Consider the following 24,055-nt stretch of genomic DNA (forward strand, 5'->3'; position numbering starts at 1 on the left):
AGTAAGCAGTGTGCTATGGCATGGATTTTTCAAGTGTACTTGAATGGCATCTGTTTTAGTCAAGATTATGCTAAAATGTACTTTCCCCAACTATATTTAAGTTCCCTATGAAGAGCCAACCTTACTTAAATTATGTAAATGTATTTCAACTTGAAAAAGCTTATTTTTACAGAATTATGTTGGCGAAAACGAACAAAATCACATGATGAGGTTCTGTTTTACATATAAAAAGATGTTTTGATCAAAAATACATACATACATTATACAGTAAACCAGTATTCATTGCATTTAACACTCTCAGGCACACACACACACACACACACACACACACACACACACACACACACACACACACACACACACACACACACACACACACACACACACACCAGCACACATGCATATATACAAATAAGAAGATGTGTGCAAAGAAACCCTTCAAATCCTCCAGGTGCACAGAACAAGACTGCTTGAAGCAACAACTGGAAAGAAATGATTTGTGAGTGCAATGAAACAAACAAACATAGGGCTTTTTTATGAATATTTCCTGGGATGATACAAATCCCCTCACACTGTTTCTCTAATTAAAAATATCAGGTCATGAATTGCAGTACTTATGTAAAGGTGGCTGCAGAGGACCTCCTTTCTTCAGCTTCAGCTTTTGTTGTGAACTCTACTTCGTGTTTTTTGCTACTCTTTACCCATTCATAACTGTGTGTGTGTGTGTGTGTGTGTGTGTGTGTGTGTGTGTGTGTGTGTGTGTGTGTGTGTGTGTGTGTGTGTGTGTGTGTGCATGTACCCTTGTGCTTGTGTGGTTCATGCATCATGTACTTTCTGAAAAGGGAGCTGTGAAGAATGAGCGAATGTGTTATTCCCGCTGGAAGATGTGTGTGTGTGAAAACATATTTTTGTCTCATACACCAATGGTTCTGAAGGCCCCGTAGTTAATGGAGTTAGCAAGCTTGTGCACCGATGAACTTGTATGGGAAGTGACAGTGCAGTGATGGTGTGCCATGTAGTCATGAATATCTAAGAGTTGTGGAGTGGAAGCGACCGTGTTTAGCATCTTTTAAAGTTCTCCTGGTCTTAGTAGACATGGTTTTCTGTTGTTGTGAATGTGGGTTTGTGGATCACTTCACCTCGCGCCACCTTCCTATTGGGTCTCTTCAGATAAGCAGCACTACTCACTCTGCTAGATGGATTAAACATGATGGCTTTCTCTCATAAATCATGTCTTAACATTTTTGTCATCTTCAGAAAATGTGTATATATTTGCTTTTGACTAAAGCTATGGAACTTGTTTGGCTAGGTTTGAATCTTGGATGAACTTTGGAATTGATATCCCACAAACGTACCATTATGTCTGGGTAAAAAGTGGGATATTACCATTATGTTTGACCATCAATATTGATTAGAGCTGTATTGTCCATTGATTTTATGTTGATCGACTTGGAAACAATAACAATGGAACAATAGTAGTCAAATAACTTTGATAACGGATCATTTTATCGTTTTTTTTTAACATAAATGGCAAACATCCCAGTACTAGCTTCTCGATTGTATTCCTTTTTTTTTATTTTCAGTCATAGCAATCAGATTTTTTTGTTCTTGGTAGAAAGTATTCACAATTGTCTGGCATTTAAAAAAATCTAACTAATTATCACAAATATAATCAGTAGATAACTTGATAGTTCTAATAGTCAGTGATTGAAGCCCTGATGTCATGAGTCAGAGTCATTACATTCCCTTTGTGGCAAAGAGTGACATGCATATACACTTCCACAAGTGAGGCCGTTTCAGTCCACTTCTATTTAAGGTCTTTGCCACCCGTCGTCAGGTAGAGAACCTTCTTCTGATGTCTGGTTTGATCGGGCCTATAGAGCCTTCCACTCTCTCCAGCTGAGCTAAAGATAACGCTAAGGTAGGGCTGCTTGGTTATGGCAAAATTCATAATCTCGATTATTTGGGTCAATAATTGTAATTGCGATTATTAAATGCGATTATTCATTGACTTTGAAAACATCTATTTATTGGAGAAAAAATGTTTGAACATTATGTTTTTAACAGTTGACTACCTGGAACTTTAAGTATAATTCAACTGAAAAACAAACAAAAAAAAAATTATAAAAAAAAAAAAAGTAATAATAATAAAAAAATCATCGTTTTATTTCGATTACGTTGTTTTCGTAATCGTTGCAAGCCATAATCGTAATCGCGATTAAAATACGATTAATTGAGCAGCTCTACGCTAAGGTTTAAACTTTGGTCACCATGCTCGCTTAAACAAGCAATCATCAGCTGTTGTACAAAGATAAAGCAAGCTAACAGAAAGGATACTTTTGTCCAATATTAGAGATTGTATAAGGGAGGTCTAAGTATACCGAGGAACAAAGCGGTTGTCAGCATATCCTTTTTAAGCCTTCAGGTGTACAAGAACTGCTATACCTCAGCACAGCAACATGTCAATGAAGAATGACAGAAGCCTGAATGACATAGTTATCAATTTAACATCAAAGCTGGTCAAATTGATAAAAAGAAATACACCTTACAATGCCCAGTAAGCACTCGGTACAGCCAGTCAGTCCACACATAATAATAAGTGCAGGCACACATTTTTCAGAATGATAAGTACATTTAATCAGGTCCATCGACGTTTCAACGGATCAAAATGTTGCTGGAATGAATGTACAGGGTCTGCGTATGAAGAGCATGCTGAACACAGTGTGCCGCTCTTATCTGAAGCATCCTGCCAAGGAAGAAATGCTGGCTGCGCACTCAGCTGAGAGATGGGCCAGGTGGAGCAAAGCATATCAGTCTTATGGTCCTCATCTCACTGCTGCCAAACAAATGGCGGCCTGATGGATAAGGCTTTCTGAACGATGATACACATATTTCTTAAACTGAAGCTGAAAATCAGGTGATGGTCTTAAGCCTGTGTGAAATTAAAGTCTGATTTTCTAAGACGGAAGCTAATTATCCAATCAGAGATTCAGACTGACTGCTAGGGAGGGCCTTAAAGGTGCAGTTTGGAAATCTTCAAGCTCAGAACAAATACTGTAGTTATGTTGTAGTGGAAAAACTATTAAAAAGCAATGTTGATCAGGGTTACGGGAATTAAACTATATACAAAAAAATGTGTTTTAATTGTTATAATTAAGTACAAATGATGTTGTTGTTTTTGTTACAAATGAATGCAACAGGAGTTAGACATTGCCTAGTAACCTTTTAATGTCATTGAATGGAAACAACTGTACAGGTCAGAGCAATATCAGTCGGCTATAAAACCGTCCTGTCTGCTCTATGTTTATTGTTTATTTATGATTCTTTTTTTTTTTTTACAGTGGTCAGGTGGCCTGATCTTGTGTAGTTTAGGCGTTTATCACTACCCTCTTTTTATTTTTCAAAATGTTTAACTTCAGGGCAGCCCTACACAAATGTTCTGTTCCCACTGTAAATTGCAGCGTTATTGAAATATATAGATTACAGCTTGACAACTGTCCTTCCACGTTGGTGCACTCGTAGATAAAGCTATAAATGACATTACTTGTAAGGAAGTGCGGTTTTGGTCCTCAGTGTTTTTTACCAAATGATATTCTTGTCAGGCTCTAAGACAGTATTTAGACTTGGGATTGGTAAACCTTCATTGAACCCAGACTAATGGAAGTCTTTTCTTGTAGTTTGGCACTTCCTAAGGGCATAAGGACCCACTTAATCCTTTCACTTGTAAAACAAAATGTACTTACATAAAGTATGAGCTATGCATTTGAAAAGCAAAAAGCCGACATAACTGGGTTATGAAAAATAAAACATAATGTATGCATTACACAGTTCCTGTATAACTATAGTTGATATATCTGCAGGCTGATTATTTGACAACATGTAGAAGGGTTTGACCAGCGATGCAGCGATTGCAAAATGAATCAGCTGATGCCGCTGTTTCAAATAACAATTTTGCTGATACAGATGCCTACGTTTTAATGTTTATTTCTTTCTTGTGGTCATTTATTCCCCCTTATTTCTGCCATGGAAACAAATAAATCTTTGTTTTGTGTAAAAAAACATGAACTGTCTTTCAGCCATTAAACACACTAACTTTGAAAATGGCTCCATTCCCCAAAAAATACTTTTACAAAAGCTTCTTTAGCCCGCTATACAATTACTTGATGCAAGTGCCTTTTTAGTTGTCGGTCGTAAATCTATTTTTACCCTTCATTTTGTTATGATAATAACACATAAGCAGCATTGACTTGCCAATCATTACATGTATATACAGAGCACACTTTTGGTTTATGCCTTTATAAGGCCATGAAGGATAAAGATTAATAGAAACTGTGTCAACACTTGGCAAACTATTATTTTTCGGATTGTGTGGACTTTTTTTTTTTTTTTAAATGACAGCTAATGTGACTTCTTTGCGAAGTCTAGCCAAACAGTTAAAAATGGGCTAATGCCATTGCTTATTTGCCAATGTGCTGATGTTTGGCCATCTGCACTGTTTCACTAAATGTGTGTGACATGGGCTTTTGTCGTTAAAAGGAAGGTAACTGATGAGTAATGGTGGTACTGGTTACATTACTGGCACTGTTTCTTCAAACACTTCATTTGACTTATGCTAAAGTTGCTCATCATAATGTACTTTGGCGTTAAATATTGAGGTTTCTTATCTTCTCCATTTACTTTGTTTTTTTTCTGGGTGGTCTGTCAGACGCTGCTGGGGCAACCTGAGTTTAGATGTTATGAGTAAGAAGTTTCCGAGACAACCCTTTGGGTAATAAGACAATGACACAGTTCTAGTCTATCTCTGGATTGAGGACAGATGACTATAATTGTTCTTTATCTCTTAGGGACAGCTTGGCTCGACCCGCTTTCAATCAGCATGGTGACACCAAAGAGAAACAAAAACACACCGGGGTCAGGGCACCGGGAGCATGACTTGCAAGTGCCGCTATGCTAACAAAGTTATGTTTCAACTCTGCTTGTCCTGCTCAGAAATTCTTTATTATCAAGGAAGATAAAGTATGACTTGCATGGACATTGATATACACACACAGTAAATTATGTTAATTTGGTACAACAGGTTAAAAGTAGTTACAGGATATGCTCATACGTGCAAAGACTAAATGAGGACAACCATAACTCAGTGGGAGGGCAACCTTTAAAACTACAAAAAATAACATTTTGACGAAGTGTATGCATTACTGTTCACTATTAAGTAAAATAACTAGCATTTAGCTTCCTTGCCTCTGTAGAGACCGTGTAAATTGTGTTAGCTCTCTGTGAATTTTGAAGTTGTATACACAGTAAAGGCTTACTAGAGTACCTCAATGCAAGAATAATTGGGGTCTCTTGTTGTAAATCAGTGGTTCCCAAACTTTTTCAGTCGGGCCCCCCTTGGGTAATTGGAAATATTTTCGGGCCCCCCCAACCCGGTTCCCATCTATATTGGTAGGATTAATTGTATATTGTTGTAAAAACATTACATTTTCTCTGCTAATAATAAGAAGATACAAAGATCGACCTATCATTTTATATTTTATTATGGATTACACATGAACATAAGTGCTTGTAAAAGATACTGTGAATTAATTTGGCCTAATTAAAACTAGTCCTTCTTCCCTGAGTAGTAGATTTTTTAAATCAAATGTCTTTTATTTTGAGACTGTCAATGTTCAGCTTTGATCTGTATTTCGTTTTGATGGCAGCAACAGCAGAAAAGCCCATCTCACACAAGTAGGATCTTGCAAAAGGCAGCAGTATGCCCACAGCTCTCTGACCAATGAGATCTTTTCGAGCAGTGTTTGTTTACAATTTTTTCCCGCGCCCCCCCTGCAGTACCTCCGCGACCCACCAGGGGTCGCGCCCCACAGTTTGAAAACCACTGTCCTAAATCATTGTCATAAAGTTAGATGAATGGATCGACATGCTGGAAAACATGGCAACGACATTTTTAATGTTTTTTATGGTGCCATATATATTCTGCACTCGGTAATACAGTGGGATTAGTATGCATACGTTATCAGTCGTCCTGATAGGAGCTCAATACACCAAAGCACTCTGAAGCTTTAATGATTGGAGGTTTAGAATATCTATCGCCGGAAATTAAATTAGCATGAGAGAGGAGATAACATATTGGCTAACTGTACCATGTTGCCTGTGTCCGAGGCGAACGCAGTCTTAAGTAATGGCTCAATCATTTGAGTTGGCATAGAAATTCTATAGTTAAGCTATTTGAACTGACATTAAAAAAAATGTCTTTCTCAATCTCCAACAAAGACAGTTATTTTGTCTTAAAGCTTCCGTATACTTGTTTTTTACATGGGCACTTTTTTTTTGCTGTTGTAAACTTCTTCAATATAGAAATTATGATTATTTTGAACAACCAAAATACTTCCTTCACCACTGAAGCACACATGCTATTTTGGCAGGAAATGGGAGCAGATTTAGTCGATCAATTCTGTGAAAAGCGGGATTTTAATTCCCTGAATGAAAACCCAATGGACACTGGATACATGTTTCAAAACGTTTTCTTCCTCTTCTCTGCTATGGATTTTAGAAAGTGCTTTAGTTTTATTTTCTTTGCCAAATTGTCGTGGCCTCCAGTTAAGTTTTGCAGAAACGTTGATATCACTGAAAAGCACGATTGAGTATTTCCATTGTTTAAGGGGCTTCAACGGAAACTTTGAGTGCCAGCTGCAAACAAGTGCTGTTATAATTAGTGAATGACACACTACGTCTTATGCAGTGTTCCTGCAACTAGTTTTAAATGAGCTATCAGACGGTCGCATAGTTATCACCGAACAACATAAAACATGTTTAAACGACTAACACAAATTCACAAAGGTACATGGTATTACTTTATATAACCTTGTAAGTCTATGTGAGCACACAAGCGCACACTCACACTTGGGGCTCCCTTTCTCCCCATTCATCTGTATGTTCTCCTCTCAGCACATTGAATATCACCTTCACAGTAAGGTGGAGATTTAGGCAGGGCTGCACTTCTGAATGGGGCGGCAGCGAGAGCGATGTCCAGGCTCTAATTCCCCCCCTATGGTGTTTATTTATTCACACCCTGAGTGGAAAGGGCCTCACAGAGCAAGCTGGAGAGTTTCCTCTTTAGCCTGTTAGACCTTTAAGAGCAAAATGCAGGAGAGAAAAGATCTAAAGTCAGACAGATATAAAAAGATGGTGGACTGGGGAGTTAGGGGGAGAGAACGAGGGAGTGTAAGATCGGAAATCACAAGGTGTGTGTGTGAGGGAGAGAGTGTCTTGGAGATGGATTGGGCAGAGTTTTCATCAAACCAGCTTTTGTATATCAAGACACACCAAATAACCTTACAAAAGTTCAGATTTAAATTGTTTAAATGTGAGATATCAATAAAAACATTGATGTGAATGATGACGTGATTACGACACGGCTTGGGTTGGACAACAGTATAGCAAACCTTAAAAACTCTGAAGATTTCACACACTTGCTCACTGTGACCGAACAGAAATATCTGAATCTTCTCCATTGAATGCTTATTTAGTTTTTATGACCATAAGCTCCTAGATTTGTATCTGTGTTCTTTTTTGATCTTGGATATGGAAAACACAATAGATTATTCAAATGAATATTTCCCCTCGACAGGCAGGACATTCTTCGGCCGACCTTCCTGTTGTAAATACACACAACTCACATTTTAATTCTGTGACATTTCTGCAAGAAGAGATTTACTTGACATTTTGATAGAGACATTGGTGAAATGAGAGAGTTACAGTCATGGTTAAAAGGTATTAGGTAATGATGGAGAGATGGGAACAGAGGATGAGGGAGGGAGTGCGAGGCACAGAGAGTTGTGGGAGTAAGTGTAAGCGAGTGGGAGACTGAGAGCGAGCCAGAGAGCAGCAGAGAGGGAGACTGAGAGAGAAGCCTATTGTACAGATACAGGCAGCTCTGCTATTGGCTGAAGCCTGAATGATCTCAAGCTGCTCCTGTTATTCATTTCCATTTACTTTCAAGTGCAGTCCTACCCATTCAGAATCTTGGGGGGGAACCACATTCAAATGTTTAGGAAGAAATACTCTTCAACATGGACTTTTCAACTTTATTTGACACTTACGCTGAACACAATGAGTCTTGTCCTTTATATTGAATTTTTAAGTGCATTTCCTTATACATTAAAAGTGATGCATTCTGATTTATGCAAGAAAATGCAAATGAATGGGACATCTTGAGGTTATTGGCGCTACTACTGGCCGCAGTTGTCATTCTACAGAGGCTATAAGGAAGGATCAAATCCAAAGTACTTAAGACAAAAGTTGAACAGATGGACTCATTTGTATTTATTGTTCATTGTGTAGATATTATTAGCAATGTGTTAATCCCAACATGTGTGCCTATGTGAAACACGTGTTTAGAGAAACAATGGCTACATTTAAGAAAAGGAAGAATACGACTTTAAGTGAGGTAGGTAGATTTGAATATAGATTCGGAGAAGCAGAGAAAACATCACAGATATATATAAATAAAAATAGAAGAGTGCGAGAGAAGGTGGAGGAGTGAGAGGGAACAGGAGAGAGGTGAATGGAAGAAATGGGATTCTAGGACAGATGATTTCGTTTTTTAAATCCCAGATAGAGGGATACAAAAGATGAAAGGGTGACAGTGTAAACAAAAATGGAGCTGGGGAAGACACAAAAGATGGAGATAAAAGGTTTATAGGGGGAAGACCTCATCCAGGAAGAAGTGATAGAGGAAGCCAGAGAGTGAAGGGGTGGGGGGTCTGAGAAACAGATGGGAAGAAGGAGGAGGGGAAATATGGATGGGAAATGAGAGGGGGGTTTTCAAGAAGAGGCTGCCAAGAGTTAGTGTCAAAATTGGACTTCATTTGGATTCACAGCGGGATTATTGCCACATCGATCCCCCTCCCCCTTTAGACATATTGCATGTTGTCCTCTATGTTGAGGTCAGTTCATGTACGGGATGAAGCTACCATCTACAGTATGTGCAGTGTTTAAGGATGGGTTCAGATTGTTCCAAGTCCATTTAAATAAAACACTCACCATACCACATGTAAGTTGAATTTGTTGACGCTGTAATCCCTTTTCCTCTCAGACCCAGCTGTGGCATCACTCATCCCTTCATAGCGTGACTCTAAAATGTAAAGTTCACCTAAAGCTAAAATAAGGGTTAAGCTTCCTGAGTTCTTTGCGGATTGTGGGTTCTTTTTGTCTGCCAGATTCCCTTTTGGTGCTTAGCAATGCACTACTCTAACATTGTCAGATTTGCGGTTAACCCTAACCCTAAAAATTCTCTTTTGTATTCCTTGTCATAACCTGCTGCCTACCAGGGGTTAGAGAGACGGAGTGTAACGGCAGGGTTGTAATACATGTTGTTCTCTCTCTGACTCAAAGAGGGGACTTCTTTTTGCCGCTTTCATTGTTTTCTGAAGACGCTCTTTTACAGTACCTCAGTGAAATCTGGCTTTACCAACGTTTTCAAGTCAAGGAATATTCCTACCAAGAAAGTGATCAGACCAGAGTCTCTGAACATGGGATTCCCCTGTCATGTAAGCACTAGATTCATCAGGAGGAAATCCGCATGAGCTCCTTCTGCACCAGTGACGCAGCTGCACCTCGCAGAGAGGAGGAGAGGAGAAGAGGAGGTGAGGAGACTCATCTGAAGCCTCAAGTCCGTAGCGCTTCACATTGCTATGAATTAAGCAACTTGAAAATGGCGGTAGATAGATTTATTCTAATCCATCAGAATGACGGACGGCCTTAGGATTGTTCTGTCCTTGGACTAAGACAGACAATATTTATAACTGTCACACAACTACTTCTTATCTTTTTATGTGGACAACTAACTCGAACATCATGAATTCCCTTGAGTCCAGACTTCGCTAAAGTGTGTACTGTTGTACTTTTTTGTACGATTTATCGCATTGCGTTACCCTTTTATAAGATTGAGTTTCTCCCCACACCTTTGAGTGCATTGAATTGTGTAGTACAAGTACAAAAGGGTTTCCTTTTTGGATGGGCTTGAATGACAGTGATCGTATGAACTATATCGTTTTCGGAATACTCTTGCATTAACTGTTGCTTTAGGAATGGATCTCTTCAAGCCATTTTGGAAGCAGGAGTGATAACAGTGTCCAAGTATACTCTTAACATACAAGAGCATTGTGTTGAGACTTATAATGAGATCCAAACCTCACCAAGACACGGCTACTATAGCAGCTGAGTGTAAAGGCAGATTAAGTCCATCGGAGCGATCAATAGATGGTATACGTGTTACCTTTTGATGTTTGACAATGTTGCAGAGCTTGGCTTACTGCATGCATCTTCAGTGCCAACTTACGCTCACGGTGTGTGTGTGTGTGTGTGTGTGTGTGTGTGTGTGTGTGTGTGTGTGTGTGTGTGTGTGTGTGTGTGTGTGTGTGTGTGTGTGTTTGTGTGTATAGTTAAAGATGGAAAGAGAAAAGCAGAGGGGGAGGGATAGAGAGACAGAAACAGAGAGAGAGAGAGCGAGAGAGAGTAAGAGAGTGAGAGGGAGGTACAAGTCAGTATTTCATGGATGGCTGTGTTGCTATGGGAACAAGATGTGGGCTCCCTATTCCCCAAAAAGTGTCCTCCTTCCTCCCTTCCTTCCCTCTTTTCCTCTCTCGTCACTTCATTTTTTGTCTTCGTCCACAGCATCTACACCTCTCTCCTCCTCTTCCGTTTCCCCCGATCAAATCCCACCACATGCCACCTCTCTTTCTCTCCCCTTCTCTCTCACCTTCTCCTCTCTCATCCTTTCCCCGCCCACTCATTCACCTCTCTCTCTCTCTCTGCCCAATCCCTCCTCTCCTCTGCTTCACTCTTCTCAGGTTTTCCCTATCTGTCCTCCCCTTTCTGTCTCTCTTTCGCTCCGCATCCCTCCTTTTCCCTGTCTCTCTCTGATCCCTCTGTCTCTTTAACACTCACTTATATTCTATTCTTTTCTCGGTTGTCATGGCAATAGGCTGGGGGCGTGAGGGAGCGAGAGGGAGCGAGCGCGAGCAAGCGAGCGGGAGAGTGGGTGTTTCGGAAGTGACATCTCTTGGGCAGTAACCTTGTTTCCTGTGTGGTGGAGTTGGGGGCGGATTCAAGGCGCTAGCAGCGCAACAACAGTGACGCCGTGTGGACGCTTTGGGTGAGCAATGGGGAACCCGGGACGCGCCGCGTGAGGGCTGGGTGAATGATCTGATAGGTGAGGATACTCTCTCCCCCCCTACCACTCTTTACCTTCCTCTGTCACACAGAAATACACATAAATACACACATACACACCTTTACTCCCATCGCCCTCCGCCTCAACATCCCTCCTTCACGGTTAAAGTGGAAAAAAAGAGATCAAAGCTTTTGCCTGGATCCATGCAGTAGTGTGACATTATGGAAAGACCACTATGTTTTTGGTTTTTTACATAATTGCTCTTGGGGTTACACACAGGCGACACCCCACATACAAACTGACAGAGTCTTTCATTTCTTGGGGTTGTGGCAGCTGTGGAGTGTAAACTCTTTATGACTTTGTGGCTAGTGATAAGGGAAGAGTTTGTCGAGCAGTTGGCTTGCACTTTTCGCTGGAAACACCTGCTTGTTGCTGCTGGACATGAGGTTTTTGAGCAGAAATGCAGGCTGTAAAACCAAAAGAATAAACATTAAAGTAGGGATGCACTTATCTAATGCACCAGATTGATAGTAGCTCCAAAACTTACATTATAAAGAAGTTGGGGTTTTGTCATTCAAAAGGCATAATTTTGCCTTACATAAAAATGACTTCAATTAGTTTAGTAGATATACAGATGTAGGATGTTGGGATTGGATGGTTGGAAGTTGGTAAATCTCTGTTGGTCCGTCAGTATGACCGACCCCTCATCCATTGAATTTAACTATTTTTTTGTAAATGTCGGACCTAATCTTGCAAAGACTATTCCAAAACAACACGATGGGCAAAAAGAGGGTGGCGGAATTGGGGGAAGTAAAGTGTTGCAGTCAATGTTTCTGGGAGAGATAAACGAAATTGAAATTAGATCCATTGTAGACAAATGCAAACATAAGACTTCGACTGATAGTGATGGGATCGACATGACCATAGTGAAAACGACTATTGACTGTATTGGTATTTTTCCAGATAGCATGAAAATAGCAAAAGTGATTCCACTTTTTAAAACGGGGGACAAAAGCCAATTTACTAACTACAGACCAGCGTCCTTGCTTTCACACAATTTTCCAAGGTTCTTGAAAAATTGTTTGTCCAAAAATTTGATAATTTCATTGAAAAAAATGAGTTGTGAAAGGTAGGGTAGGTAATTCACTTCAGAAACACTTTTTGTTATATTCCATGGAATGCTCTTAACATCCCGATAGCAATGAATACATTAATGGTTTGAAAATAAATACATAAAAAATCTTTGGAAGCCGTAGCGCTGTAAAAAGCACATCCAATCATTTTAGCCGGCCCGGCTAAAATAACTGGATGGCCTACCTGCCTGTCAGCCTTCCATCTCGTGCACAAACTTATCTCGTGCCCTCATTGGTCATGTGCGCGTTCGTGTGTGTTGGAGGAGGGGCTCTGTAAAAAAGTCTGAAGGAAGTGGCCGATTTTTTTTCAGTTGTGTACTTTCAAATTCTAGCGCACTCGAGCTGGTTTCTCCATTCTTACCTACCCTACCTTTAAGTGAGAGTCAGTATGGATTTAGGAAAAATCGATCTACAGCTTTAGCTTTAATGAAAATAACAGAAGAAATTACAACAGCTATAGAAATAAATAAATACACAATAGGTGTAAATAAATACACAATAGGTGTATTTATTGACTTAAAAAAGGCATTTGACACCATAGACCATAACCTATTTTTCGAAATTACATACATATGGTGTAAGAGGAGTAGTTCTAGATTGGTTAAAAAGTTATTTAGATAACAGACAATACAATTTGCTGGTAGTACATCTAAGTGTATGAAGTTGAACATAGAATGTGGTGTCCCACAGGGCTCGGTTTTAGGGCTTAAACTTTTTATTTTGTACACCAATGACATACTGTATGTGAAACGTCAACATTATTGCAATTTGTGTTGTTAGCAGACGACACCAATTGTTTTAGTTCAGGAGACGATTCAAACGTGTTAGCAAAGTATATTGGACATGAAATGGTCAAACTTAAAAGATGGTTTGTTGAAAATAAGTTAACCCTAAATTTGAATAAAACTAAGTTTATGGTTTTTGCTAATAGAAAAAAATATGAAAACATTTCACTGTCCGTTGATGGAGTTTTTATTGAAAGGGTTTCTGAATTTCTGAATTTTTTGGTGTGACATTGGACAATAACCTGACATGGAAATCACAAATAGCACATGTTAAAACGAAAGTGTCTAGGAATATTTCTGTTCTCAACAAGGCAAAGTATTTGCTAGATTACAAGGCATTGAGAATGTTCACTCATTTTGCCGTTTTTTATTTACTGTATAGAAGTGTGGGGCAACACGTATATGAGCAACATAAAGCCATTGTCAATATTACAGAAAAGGGCAGTAAGAATAATTCAGAATGATACATAAAGCTGATTCAAGAGAACACACCAACAGACTGTTTTTTAAGTCAGGACTCTTGAAACTCAAAGAGATAGCTGAGCTGCAGACATTATTAGTAATGCACAGGGCAAAAAGCAGAATGTTACCAGTATATTTGCAACAGTTGTTTGTTTTTGGATCAGACAAGGAAGACCACAGAAGGACATTTAGTTGTAAGCATCCTTATGCAAGGAACACTCTAAAGCAAATGTGTATTTCGGTGGTAAAATTGTGGAATTCTCAAAAGAAGGATCTAAAGAATTGTATGTGTATTTTTCAGTTAAAGGTCCCATGTCATGGCCATTTCTACTGATCGTAATTCCATTGTTGAGGTCTACTAAAATAGATTTATATTGTGCAATTTTTCAAAATCCCATTGGTTTCTCATACAGCATCTCTGTACTGTATTGTATTCACTCTCTGTCCTAAATGGCTTGTTGGAGCTCCTGCCCCCCCCATAAGCCCAGTGGCCACTGCACAGTGAAACCCAGCCCGAAACCAGCCCGAACACACACACACACCTGCAGCCTGGCTGGGAGTTTGTGTGTGTGCTCACACACCGACTCACAGCCTCGCCGCGTCCCGCCGTCTCAGGGAGGAGAAATCGGCGGAGCTGCAGCTGAGAAAAGATTGAGTGTGTCTGTGTAATGTAACGGCTCCGCGGACGTACCGTAACGGCTCCACGGATTGGTCCATTTGGACCAATGGGTCCATTTGGGTATGGGCACGTCACTGTCCCAAGGAAGAAAAAGAGAAATCTCCAACGAGGCGTTCTGGGGCAGCATAGATAGTAGGGGTGTAACGGTACACGTACCCGTACCGAAATTATTCGGTACGGGCCCTTCGGTTCGGTACACGAAGTATAACGTTAAACGTAAAAAATTGAGAACGTGAACAACTTTTTGGAAGTAATCTCAGGTGCTGCGTCGCAGCATTCAGAGTAATTTGCTCACATTGGGTTCAACGCGTCACAGAGCGAGCAAGTCATTTCATTGGACGAGAGGCATACTATGAGAGCTGGTCACAGGGATGCGTTCAAATTTAGTCAGTAATTTGAGGAACTGTCGAAATGGCGAACGCAGATAAAGTTGAGCTCGAAAATCCTCCTGCATCATTGAAGTCTCCGGTTTGGGAACATTTTGGTTTCGCAGTTACGTACAAGGATGACGGACAAAGACAGGTGGACCGAACCAAAGCTGTTTGTCGGCATTGTTCAACTACAATTGGTTACGCGGCTGGCAATACATCAAACTTGCAGTGCACACTCGTTTGAAAAGGCATCACCCGAACGTGAATGTCACCGGTACCAAAAGAAAAAAGACTGAAGTGCAAACCCAACTCCCACTAGCATTTAAGCCTCCACCACTCGCAAAAAGTTCAGACCGAGCCAAATATCCTTATGTTGCCATGTTAGCAAAGCGCTACCTGGCTGTATCTGCTACCTCTGTCCCTAGCGAGAGGGTGTTCTCCACAGCTGGAGACATTGTTAGTGCCAGCAGATCTGCCCTTTCGGCAAGCAATGTGGACAAGTTAATTTTTCTTTAAAAAAACATGAAAATACAATGACAAGCAAGTCATAATTTCAAACTGACTGCTTAGGTACTAGTACAATACAGTTGAAATACAGATTATTTCAGTTCATCGAAATGCTGCACCTTAATGTTTATTTTATTATATTTTGTATTTATTTGAGTGAATACATTATTCACAGTTTAATAATAATTTAAAAAACCCCAAAAATATTTTATGTTTTGTGATTATTTTTTCTGCTGTACCGAAAACGTACCGAACCTAACCGTGACCTAAAAACCGAGGTACGTACCGAACCGAAATGTTTGTGAACCGTTACACCCCTCATAGATAGTTATTTTCTGTGTTAGAGTTTTACTCGCTACAGGGTGTACTTTGAGGGTTTGTGACTTTGCAGACCGTTTACATGCAGAAAAACCTTCATAACACACAAGGGGATGGGTAATAACCGGAAAAGCATGACATGGGATCTTTAAAGAAATTGTATAAATTAAGAAAGATGGGACTATATGAAGCGGAATGTGAATACGCTTCCCTGGGCCTCCATTGGTAAATATGTTTGATGTCTTTGATGTGATGTCTGTTCTTTATTTGTAGGTCTTATTATTATTATTATTATTATTATGCGCCGCTTTCCGCCTTCTACTCCAGTTGGACTCGGATGAGGGTGTTGCACTTTTCCTTGTACATGTTATGTTTTGGTGTTGTTGTTTTTTTATTTGTTTCTTTCCGTTAACTGAAATAAGTATTTATTGAGTTTCTCTTTTTATCCTAAGATAGTGTTATGTTTGGCTGTGGAAAATAAATATGAAGGACAGACCATCTATTTCTATTTTTATTTTTTTAGAAAGGGGCAGGTAATATAAGATTTTTTTCTTCTTCCTGCTCCTTTTCGGTCTATGGTATGTTTACAGAGACATGTTTTGTTAACGATTATTATAAATTAAGATTTGCATACCATACGGAACAAATAAAAATGAAATGAAAATGAAATTGTCGTCATGAAAATATTGGAAAATGTAAGTAGATTTAATTTAGCATACGTTGGCATGTCATACAGGGACATTTTAGGTCACACAACTTCACTCATTGTTTTAGAAAGCACTATATGTCATTGCAGCACACTTCCAATGCAGACTGACAATACACAGATTGCCTATTTAAGGTTGTTGAAACATATTTCTTATCATATCTGTCCTCAGGCTCCTATAATCTGAAGAATGGCGGCGTCACTCTGTTTCTGCTTTGGTTCATTCCCCTCAAATAGTTGTGAAGAAATGTTCTGCTGCTTGTGACGTGTACAGTTACAGTATCATACTCCACATAGTATTACACACCAGCAATATTACATTTCAGTTACGATAGAGATAAAGACACTTCCAAATTTCCTAATTGACTGGGGATAGGTGTACTATAAATGTCCCACAAATATCATTATTTATTTAGTTTATAGTAAAATGTGGTCTGTTGTCGTGCCATATAACCAACAAGCCTAAATAGCTTAGCAACAATTGACGTAACAGATAACATTGACACCTTGGGGTTGTATGCCTGCAGTTGAAATTGTCTGTCCAAAATGTCATCACTGCACCATTACGAGCAGCGACACTGGTATTGGTTTCAACTTGAGAGTCTGTGAATGTCATTATGAAAAAATGACCACCTGGAGACACTTACTGAAGCTGGATCTACCACAGAGAAGGTTTTGACTATTTTTCCAGGTGTTTATATTTCTTTCTTTAAACAGATTTTGTCACACTAATAGCATAGATGTAGTGAGGAAACTTTAGAGGTTTGTAGTTGAGATCAATGTGAACGCTGAATTTGAAAATGGGTGTGGTAACCCTAACCCTAAACCAATGGAGGGCAACAAAGGAAGAGGGCTAGGATGTACGGAAAAGGCCATTTACTCAACCATTGACCCCCAAATCTTAAAAATCAAGGGGAATGTTTTTGCCAAATTTCAGAAAAATCCCTCCTGGCGTTAAAAAATATAGCATTTTCAAAAACTTAGACGTACTTAGACAACCTAACCTAGCCTTTATAACGTGATCATTAAAATGACATTAAGTGATCAGCGGTAACTGCAGCAACACAGATACAACTTATCTCCTACTTAGGTCTGACACCGCCTCCGACTCCACCAGTACCCCTGAGTGATGGTAGCCAGTAATTGGCACAAATAAAGTCACATTCTCACGATAGAGATACCTAATTAAAACAGAGATCCAACAGAAATGTATGGTAGTATCTTGATGCAAAATGCTCTAATGGCACTGTTTGCTGTCATTTTCTTGGCTGAACAATTGGTCGCTGGTTGATTGCTTATTAAAGCGTGTAATACTTAATCTTTGAGCTGTTTGGGGAGGAGTTGCGGGGGGGGGGGGCACAGATTGTGAGCAATTTTGTATTGCTCAGGCTTGGTATTGAGTTTTGGAAGCAGGAGGTCTCGCCACCCTGTGAGGTAATCGTTGAGTAATTGCTATTGATCAACAAGCCTATCAACCCCCCCAAATATATATTTAGGTAATTTTGTGCTATGGAGCAGACAAATTGATACTGATAACCTTTTAATGAACCAAAGCCTAATTTCTGAATGAAGATTGTTATTATTTACAATATGGTCAAAACTAATTTAAGCTTAATAGGGTGGAGTTTCTCCTTCGCAGCATATCGTAGAAGTTGAGGGCATGACCAATGTGCTTATTCAGCAACATCCTTGTACTTCTGAGCCTCTGTGACCCCGCTGCTGACACTTGACATCCCCCCTTGACTCAGCACTGACAGCAGCCTACTGTACTGCACATATGCACCACTCTGACTCACAGCTTGTCAAATTCCAGCGCTGCATCTATTCTCACTACCTTCCATATATTCATTCTTGGCAACAAAAAAAAACATCTGGTTTCTGTCGGTGCGTTTCCCAGTGGTCCATTTTGAAGGAGATACTGTTTGATACTGGTGCAGCTGAGGTCACAGTGATGACATGTGTACTGTGTGGTGCTTTTCTTGCCTAGAAAGTAAGATGCGCCAGGCTTGCAGGAGTACATTATCTGCCCCGGGCGGCCCAGGGATATTGCAAGCTTTATTTTTAGCTCTGTTTTGGAGCTCAGCCATGTGTATGAATCAACATTAGGTCAGTCGGGTTCCAGTAATGACAACGTTGACTAAGGCTGACCAGTCATCCGATTGGTGCATGGGCCTCTTCTTTATAAACTGCTAAGGATGGCAGAAACATTTAAAGAGCCCATGGAGAGAGAGGAACAAAGGCAGAGCAAGGGAAACATAGACCCGAGCATGGAAAGTGAATGAAGGATGGAGTTAGGTAGAGGAAGATGAGGGAAGAAAAGAGGCATCTCAGCATTTCTGCTTGTGCCAAATCGTTACTGTAAAGTATGTGTGCACCCTGTCCGTACGGACGGACGGACAGAAGAATGAGTCGGCTCATTGAAATTCTGTCCACTGCGCTTCACAGGCCCTTAATAGGCAGCCTCGGGGGTGGAGAGGTAGGCCTACTGTAGAGTAGTGCAGATTGGGCTGTGGATGACTCACGCTGCTATCCTCCAGTGAATATCTCAGCATCATGACTTTGCTCTGCACACTCACGGAGTTTGGATTCAAGGGCTTAGGCGCTTTTTGGAGGAAGGGATAGCATGCCACAGAGTGCTTAATCTGAAACCCTGTGATGGTGACCAACAATTCATAGTGCACTTACTGAGAATCTATCTATGCTTTTAAAGTCTACACACGCATCCACCATGAAGAACAAGGTATTCAACTCGACAGTGATGGATCACCATAACAGCCAGTCCCCTCCTAATGAAAATGTATGTGTGTGCTCACAACTAGAGCATTTAGTTTGATGCAAGCTATAACACTTTTACAATTTCCCTTCGCAACAAAAATAGTTTGCCATGTAGGCTTTGAAGATAACATTTTCCAACAACCCGCTGTGCAACATAACGGCTCAGAGCATATTAATAGAGTGTAAAGCCTTGTACCCTGAAATGCTTTTTCAGCTGTTTATGCATGGTCGTGACAGAAATTGTGATGAGATGCATCCATTCCAGTCATAATCTTGACAATATATTACACAGCATTTCACAGTATGTATTTCTTTTTTTCGTGAGTATCCTGGCTTATTCATCTTTGACTAACAAAGATAACATCAAATGAGATGGACATAATGTTCCTTCCATAAGTATCACTTTCCAGGAAAAAATTACACCCTTATGTTGAAATATCCATATATTTATTTACATAGGACAGGTGAAACTGACATTTATACAATATTTTGGGTTCTTAAAGTTGTTGGGACTAGTGCTACAACAATTCATAATTTAATCAATTGGAAGAACATTTATAATTTTAGCACTTTTCAGAAAAATGCCAAAACATTGGATGGAATCAGATTTTTAAATGAGAGAAATAGCTGCCGTTCGGGGTCCTAGGTGAAAGTATGTGGAGTATTTAGGGGTTTTAGACCTTTTGTTTGACCAAGACATAACATGTAATGACATCACCGTATGTCTTCAGATGTTGCTATGTACATGTTTCTCTGTTTTTGGATTTGTAATATACCAAAAGTTTAGAAGCTTAATCCATAATGTAAGCAATTTGTAATTGCGGCCCTAAACCCCGGGATTAACCCAGGGAAGGTGTTCTAGAGAAGAACAAAAAATTAAACATACAGTATAGGCTATTATATTGTCCTAAAAGCGTCAGTCTTACCCAGTTAAATATCCTTTGACTGTCTTTTACAATTGTGCAGACCCAAAGACAGAGTAATAATAATAATACTCTCATTATGGCCCATATTCAAAGCTTTGAGTTTTTGTTCCCCTAATAGTTTATATTAAATCATATAATTTTTTACAACATCCACAACAAAAAAGATGTATCTGTATACGTGCTACTTTTTGTGACTGAACAAAAGCTGGCTGGGTGTTTAAAGTGATTATCCCACATCACAAAAACATCATCCATTTGCCTTATCCATTTATCTGCCATTATCAAAACACCAAACCTCTCCCTTCCTCAGTGAGATGAAAATTAGGTGAGAATCATGAACCAGCTCTTCATGCTTCGCTCCTTTCCTTTTCTGAAATCACCCATATTAATTAGCCGTGTTTGTTTAGGAGCTCATCTATATTCAAGCAGCTCGATCCATAATTAAAAAAGGAACTCGGAAGATCACCTCAGTTGTTATTTTGCTACAATTAGACAATTTCCTGTTGTGGTTTACCGCTCTGGCTGAGGACGTCAACTGTCTGGAAGAATCTGAGAAGTGACGATGCAGTAAAATAATGGCTTATGACATGCTGTAGTGTTGCATTATGGGTCATAGGTGACTGTTTCTGGCTTATTATAAAGGGAGTGGATGAGTCAGTCACCATATCAAATAGAGGGTCAAATAAACATCAGTTCTCTATACTTGACTTAAAGTAAGTGTGATTGTGGGAATCAAGTGTGTGTTCCCACCTTTAAATACACCCAGCAGATGTTGCATGTTTAAATTTGGCTTTTCATTGGTGCATGAGGTATGAGTTCTCCTGGGGGAACATTACTTAGACTGACACGCACGCACACACACACACACACACACACACACACACACACACACACACACACACACACACACCATGTACACATCACTTCAGGGGACATTACATTGACTTACATGCATTTCCTGGAGACTTATCCTAACCTTAACCATAACCAACACATGCCTAACCCTAACCCTTAACCTTACCCTTACCCTAACCCTAACCCTAACCAAGTCTTCACCCTAAAATTAATGATTCCGCTCATGGGGACCTCCATTTTGTCCCCATAAGGGAGGCCAGTCCCCACACGTGACTGTGTAAACAGATTTAGGTCCCCACAAGTATAGTAATGCTAGACCACACACACACACACACACACACACACACACACACACACACACACACACACACACACACACACACACACACACACACACACACACACACACAAACACACACACACTGCGGTCTTTCTTAACTCTTATACCCCAGGATTAATTATTTGAATCACATTTATTGTAGTGTTTTCACTTGGTAAGATCACTTGTTTTCAGTTAAAATGATTTCATGATTCTCCCTCTGGCCCAGAACATGTATTCTTAATGTTGGTGGAGTGGTGATTTGCCTTAAATCTGGGAGATTCTTTAACCTTTTTTTGAATATTAAATAAAGTGTTACGCCAATGCGATTGATTCCCCCCCTGTTTCCAGCCATGTTCCACTGGACTGTGTCTGAAACAGTGGATGGTCTTTGAATTCAAGCATCAGACAGGATAGTGAGAGAACTGCCTCAAAAAGTTTGCTTTTGTATTCGTAGCTGAAAACTATAAAATGCTCAGTGGCCTATTCTGAAGCTGATGTCGGAGAAGCTGCTGTTGTTGTTCATGGAAAATAAATAAAGATATCTTAAGCTTAACCAGGGATGATAAATAAGGAGTCTTAAAAGGAGGGAGAGGAAATGCCATGTCTATATAAGAACAACAGATGCATTAGAAGAAGCCATTTAGACATTTTAAAAGTCACAGAGAAAGAGAATTGTGACCCAAAGAAAGGTGTTACCAGTTGAAATTGTACGACTGGTAAAAGCTTGGTTATTATTCTGTGCCCATGTCGTGTTTCCTTAAGTTGAAACATAAGTTAAAGCAGTGCAATAAGGCCAGAAAGCTCTGACAGCAGCAAAGAAAGAAAAGACAAAGTACCTCATTTACCAAAGGTCTCTAGCCACACATTTTTCACTAAAGAACTGAAACAGCTACTTTGGGGAAACAAATCCATATTAATGTGTGATTTCTGAGATTACCCACGAAAGATGGCTCTCAAATCTCATTTACATCCCCCCTCCCCACATGTTCTTGATTGATTCTCAAAGTTGGGTATACTGTTAAAGATATTTTTGTACCCCAACTGAGAAGATTATAGTTTAGTCCGTCTGTCTGCAGGATGTCTCAGGCACCTCAAAGCAGATTTCTGTTCATTTTGGTGGACAGGACAGCCCTGGGCGAAGGAACAGATGATTAGATTTAGGTTGTGAGCCGGATCTAGGACTCGTTCAATTAGACAATTATAATCTTTCAGCCGTTTTTTGACACAGTAACAGAGATGGAAACTCAATTTCACATGCAAATGAGGGGTTGGCAGGATCACTAACGGGTCCTTTCTTCAAATATATAAATGTCAAAGAGTATTGAGTTTCCAAAAGTATCTTTGCTTTGTTCCACCTAACACTTATTTCTCCTCTCATGGTATTGAGGTCATGGGAAACATGGACAAGCTAAACATATATTTCCCTTTGTAACAATGAGGATCAACAGTTTATGAACTGTAGTTTACTAGTTTGACCCTTTTTTAAAGATTAGCTTAATATTTGTTCTCATTTGTGTTTTTGGTAAACTTGTTTGCATAAAGTTGTGATCATGTGTTGGCTGGCTGTTGCCCCGTTCCCAGGATACAATTAATATAATATAAGATAATCATATCCTGAATGTGACGTGCTGCCTTACTTAGGTATTGCTGTAGTCTCTAAGGCCTCTTTTGTCTTGTCTTTGTGAATCTCAACAAGTCAAGCTCTATAAAAAAAGATGAATTGAATTACGGTTTAACACCTCATCAGGTTTGTTCTGCATAGTCTTGTTATAACTGATGACGTCTTTCACGCTGACCTATCAAAAACACTCTCACTATGAGGACAGATGTGTGTCGCAGCATCGCAGCCCTCCTACACATGATCCTAACTGAGCTTATCTGTCCTCCCTCTCTTTTTCTCCCTTCCTCCCCCCTCCTCCTTCTCTCCTTTCCAGATGCAAGGTGTGCCGTCCCCCCCTCCTATCATCATCACCATCATCGCTCCCAAGCCCACTCCTTCCACGCTCCCTCGTACGACCGTCCCGTTCACGAACGTCCCGCCTACGACCGTCCGCCCCTCAACCGTCCGCCCCTCAACCGTCCTTCCTTCAACCGTCCCTCCTTCAACCGGCCTTCCTTCGACCGTCCATCCTTCGACCCTCCCTCGTTCAAACTTACCCCGCACGAGCGTCCCGTCTACGAGCGCCCCTCACACGACCGTTCATCCCAAGACCACTGGAACCCCCATCTCAGTGTGAACCCCGGAAATCAGAGCTACATGTTGGACCAGGAGGAGGTATGCAACCCACACACCAGGAATACACTGATACTGTTTTTGCAGTCGAAAAAATAGTGCATTGGTATTAGATATTATTTATCATGTGAGAAATAAAATGACCATTTCCACTGAAGGTGGACTCTAATGTAAACATTTATTTTATTTCACTTATTTTGACGTCTAACATATTTAAGTCGTAGGATTATAAGTTTTCCCCGCAAAAAAGAAGATTGACTATTACAATTTGTATCGGTTCCCAGGTTTTAATAAAAAATGGCACAATATTTATTCCCAGTGTAACTGACACCAAGCCCTGGCCTAACCAGGTTTGTATTTGTTAGATTAGTTGCACATTTGTAAGCACCGTGTAATTGTCTTGATATCATGGAAGTTAATTTAAGTGGACACGTTATAGATTAAGACCAATATCAGCCTAAAGCGATCGCCCCTGAATCATTTAGGCTGAATGTCTGCTGGATTGGTTGACATTTAATGTGAAGTTCAAGATTAGTCAAAACATCCGATCTACGGTCAGCCTCATTGACCATCTGATGGATTTCTGGCATGTCAACTTTGCAGTGTGAGCATAAGATTGACTTTTCTAAAACAGAAAAACACTGAATATATATGCAATATCAATTTGAAAAATCATTAATATTCAGAGTACTACTCTTTAAAGGAAAAGGTTGGTAATATCCTTTAGTTTCCCCATTGTCAAAAAGTCCCATTAACAGCTATGGTTCTAGCCTGATATAACTTATTTTGAGATATGAAAATTGTTTG

The 24,055-nt window shown here is 39.9% G+C and overlaps 1 protein-coding gene across 1 annotated transcript in view; it reads left to right on the plus strand.

Moving 5' to 3' along the window:
* Positions 1-24,055, plus strand: part of LOC104955410 (early nodulin-75) — a 48,343-nt gene that overhangs the window by 11,520 nt on the left and 12,768 nt on the right. The window contains exon 2 of the mRNA XM_010782737.1: positions 22,950-23,290. Coding sequence (XP_010781039.1) covers positions 22,950-23,290 — 341 coding nt within the window. The remainder of the gene's footprint in view (positions 1-22,949; positions 23,291-24,055) is intronic.

Source organism: Notothenia coriiceps, unplaced genomic scaffold (assembly GCF_000735185.1).
Source record: "Notothenia coriiceps isolate Sejong01 unplaced genomic scaffold, NC01 NC01_scaffold00024667, whole genome shotgun sequence".
Taxonomy (NCBI): Eukaryota; Metazoa; Chordata; class Actinopteri; order Perciformes; family Nototheniidae; genus Notothenia; species Notothenia coriiceps.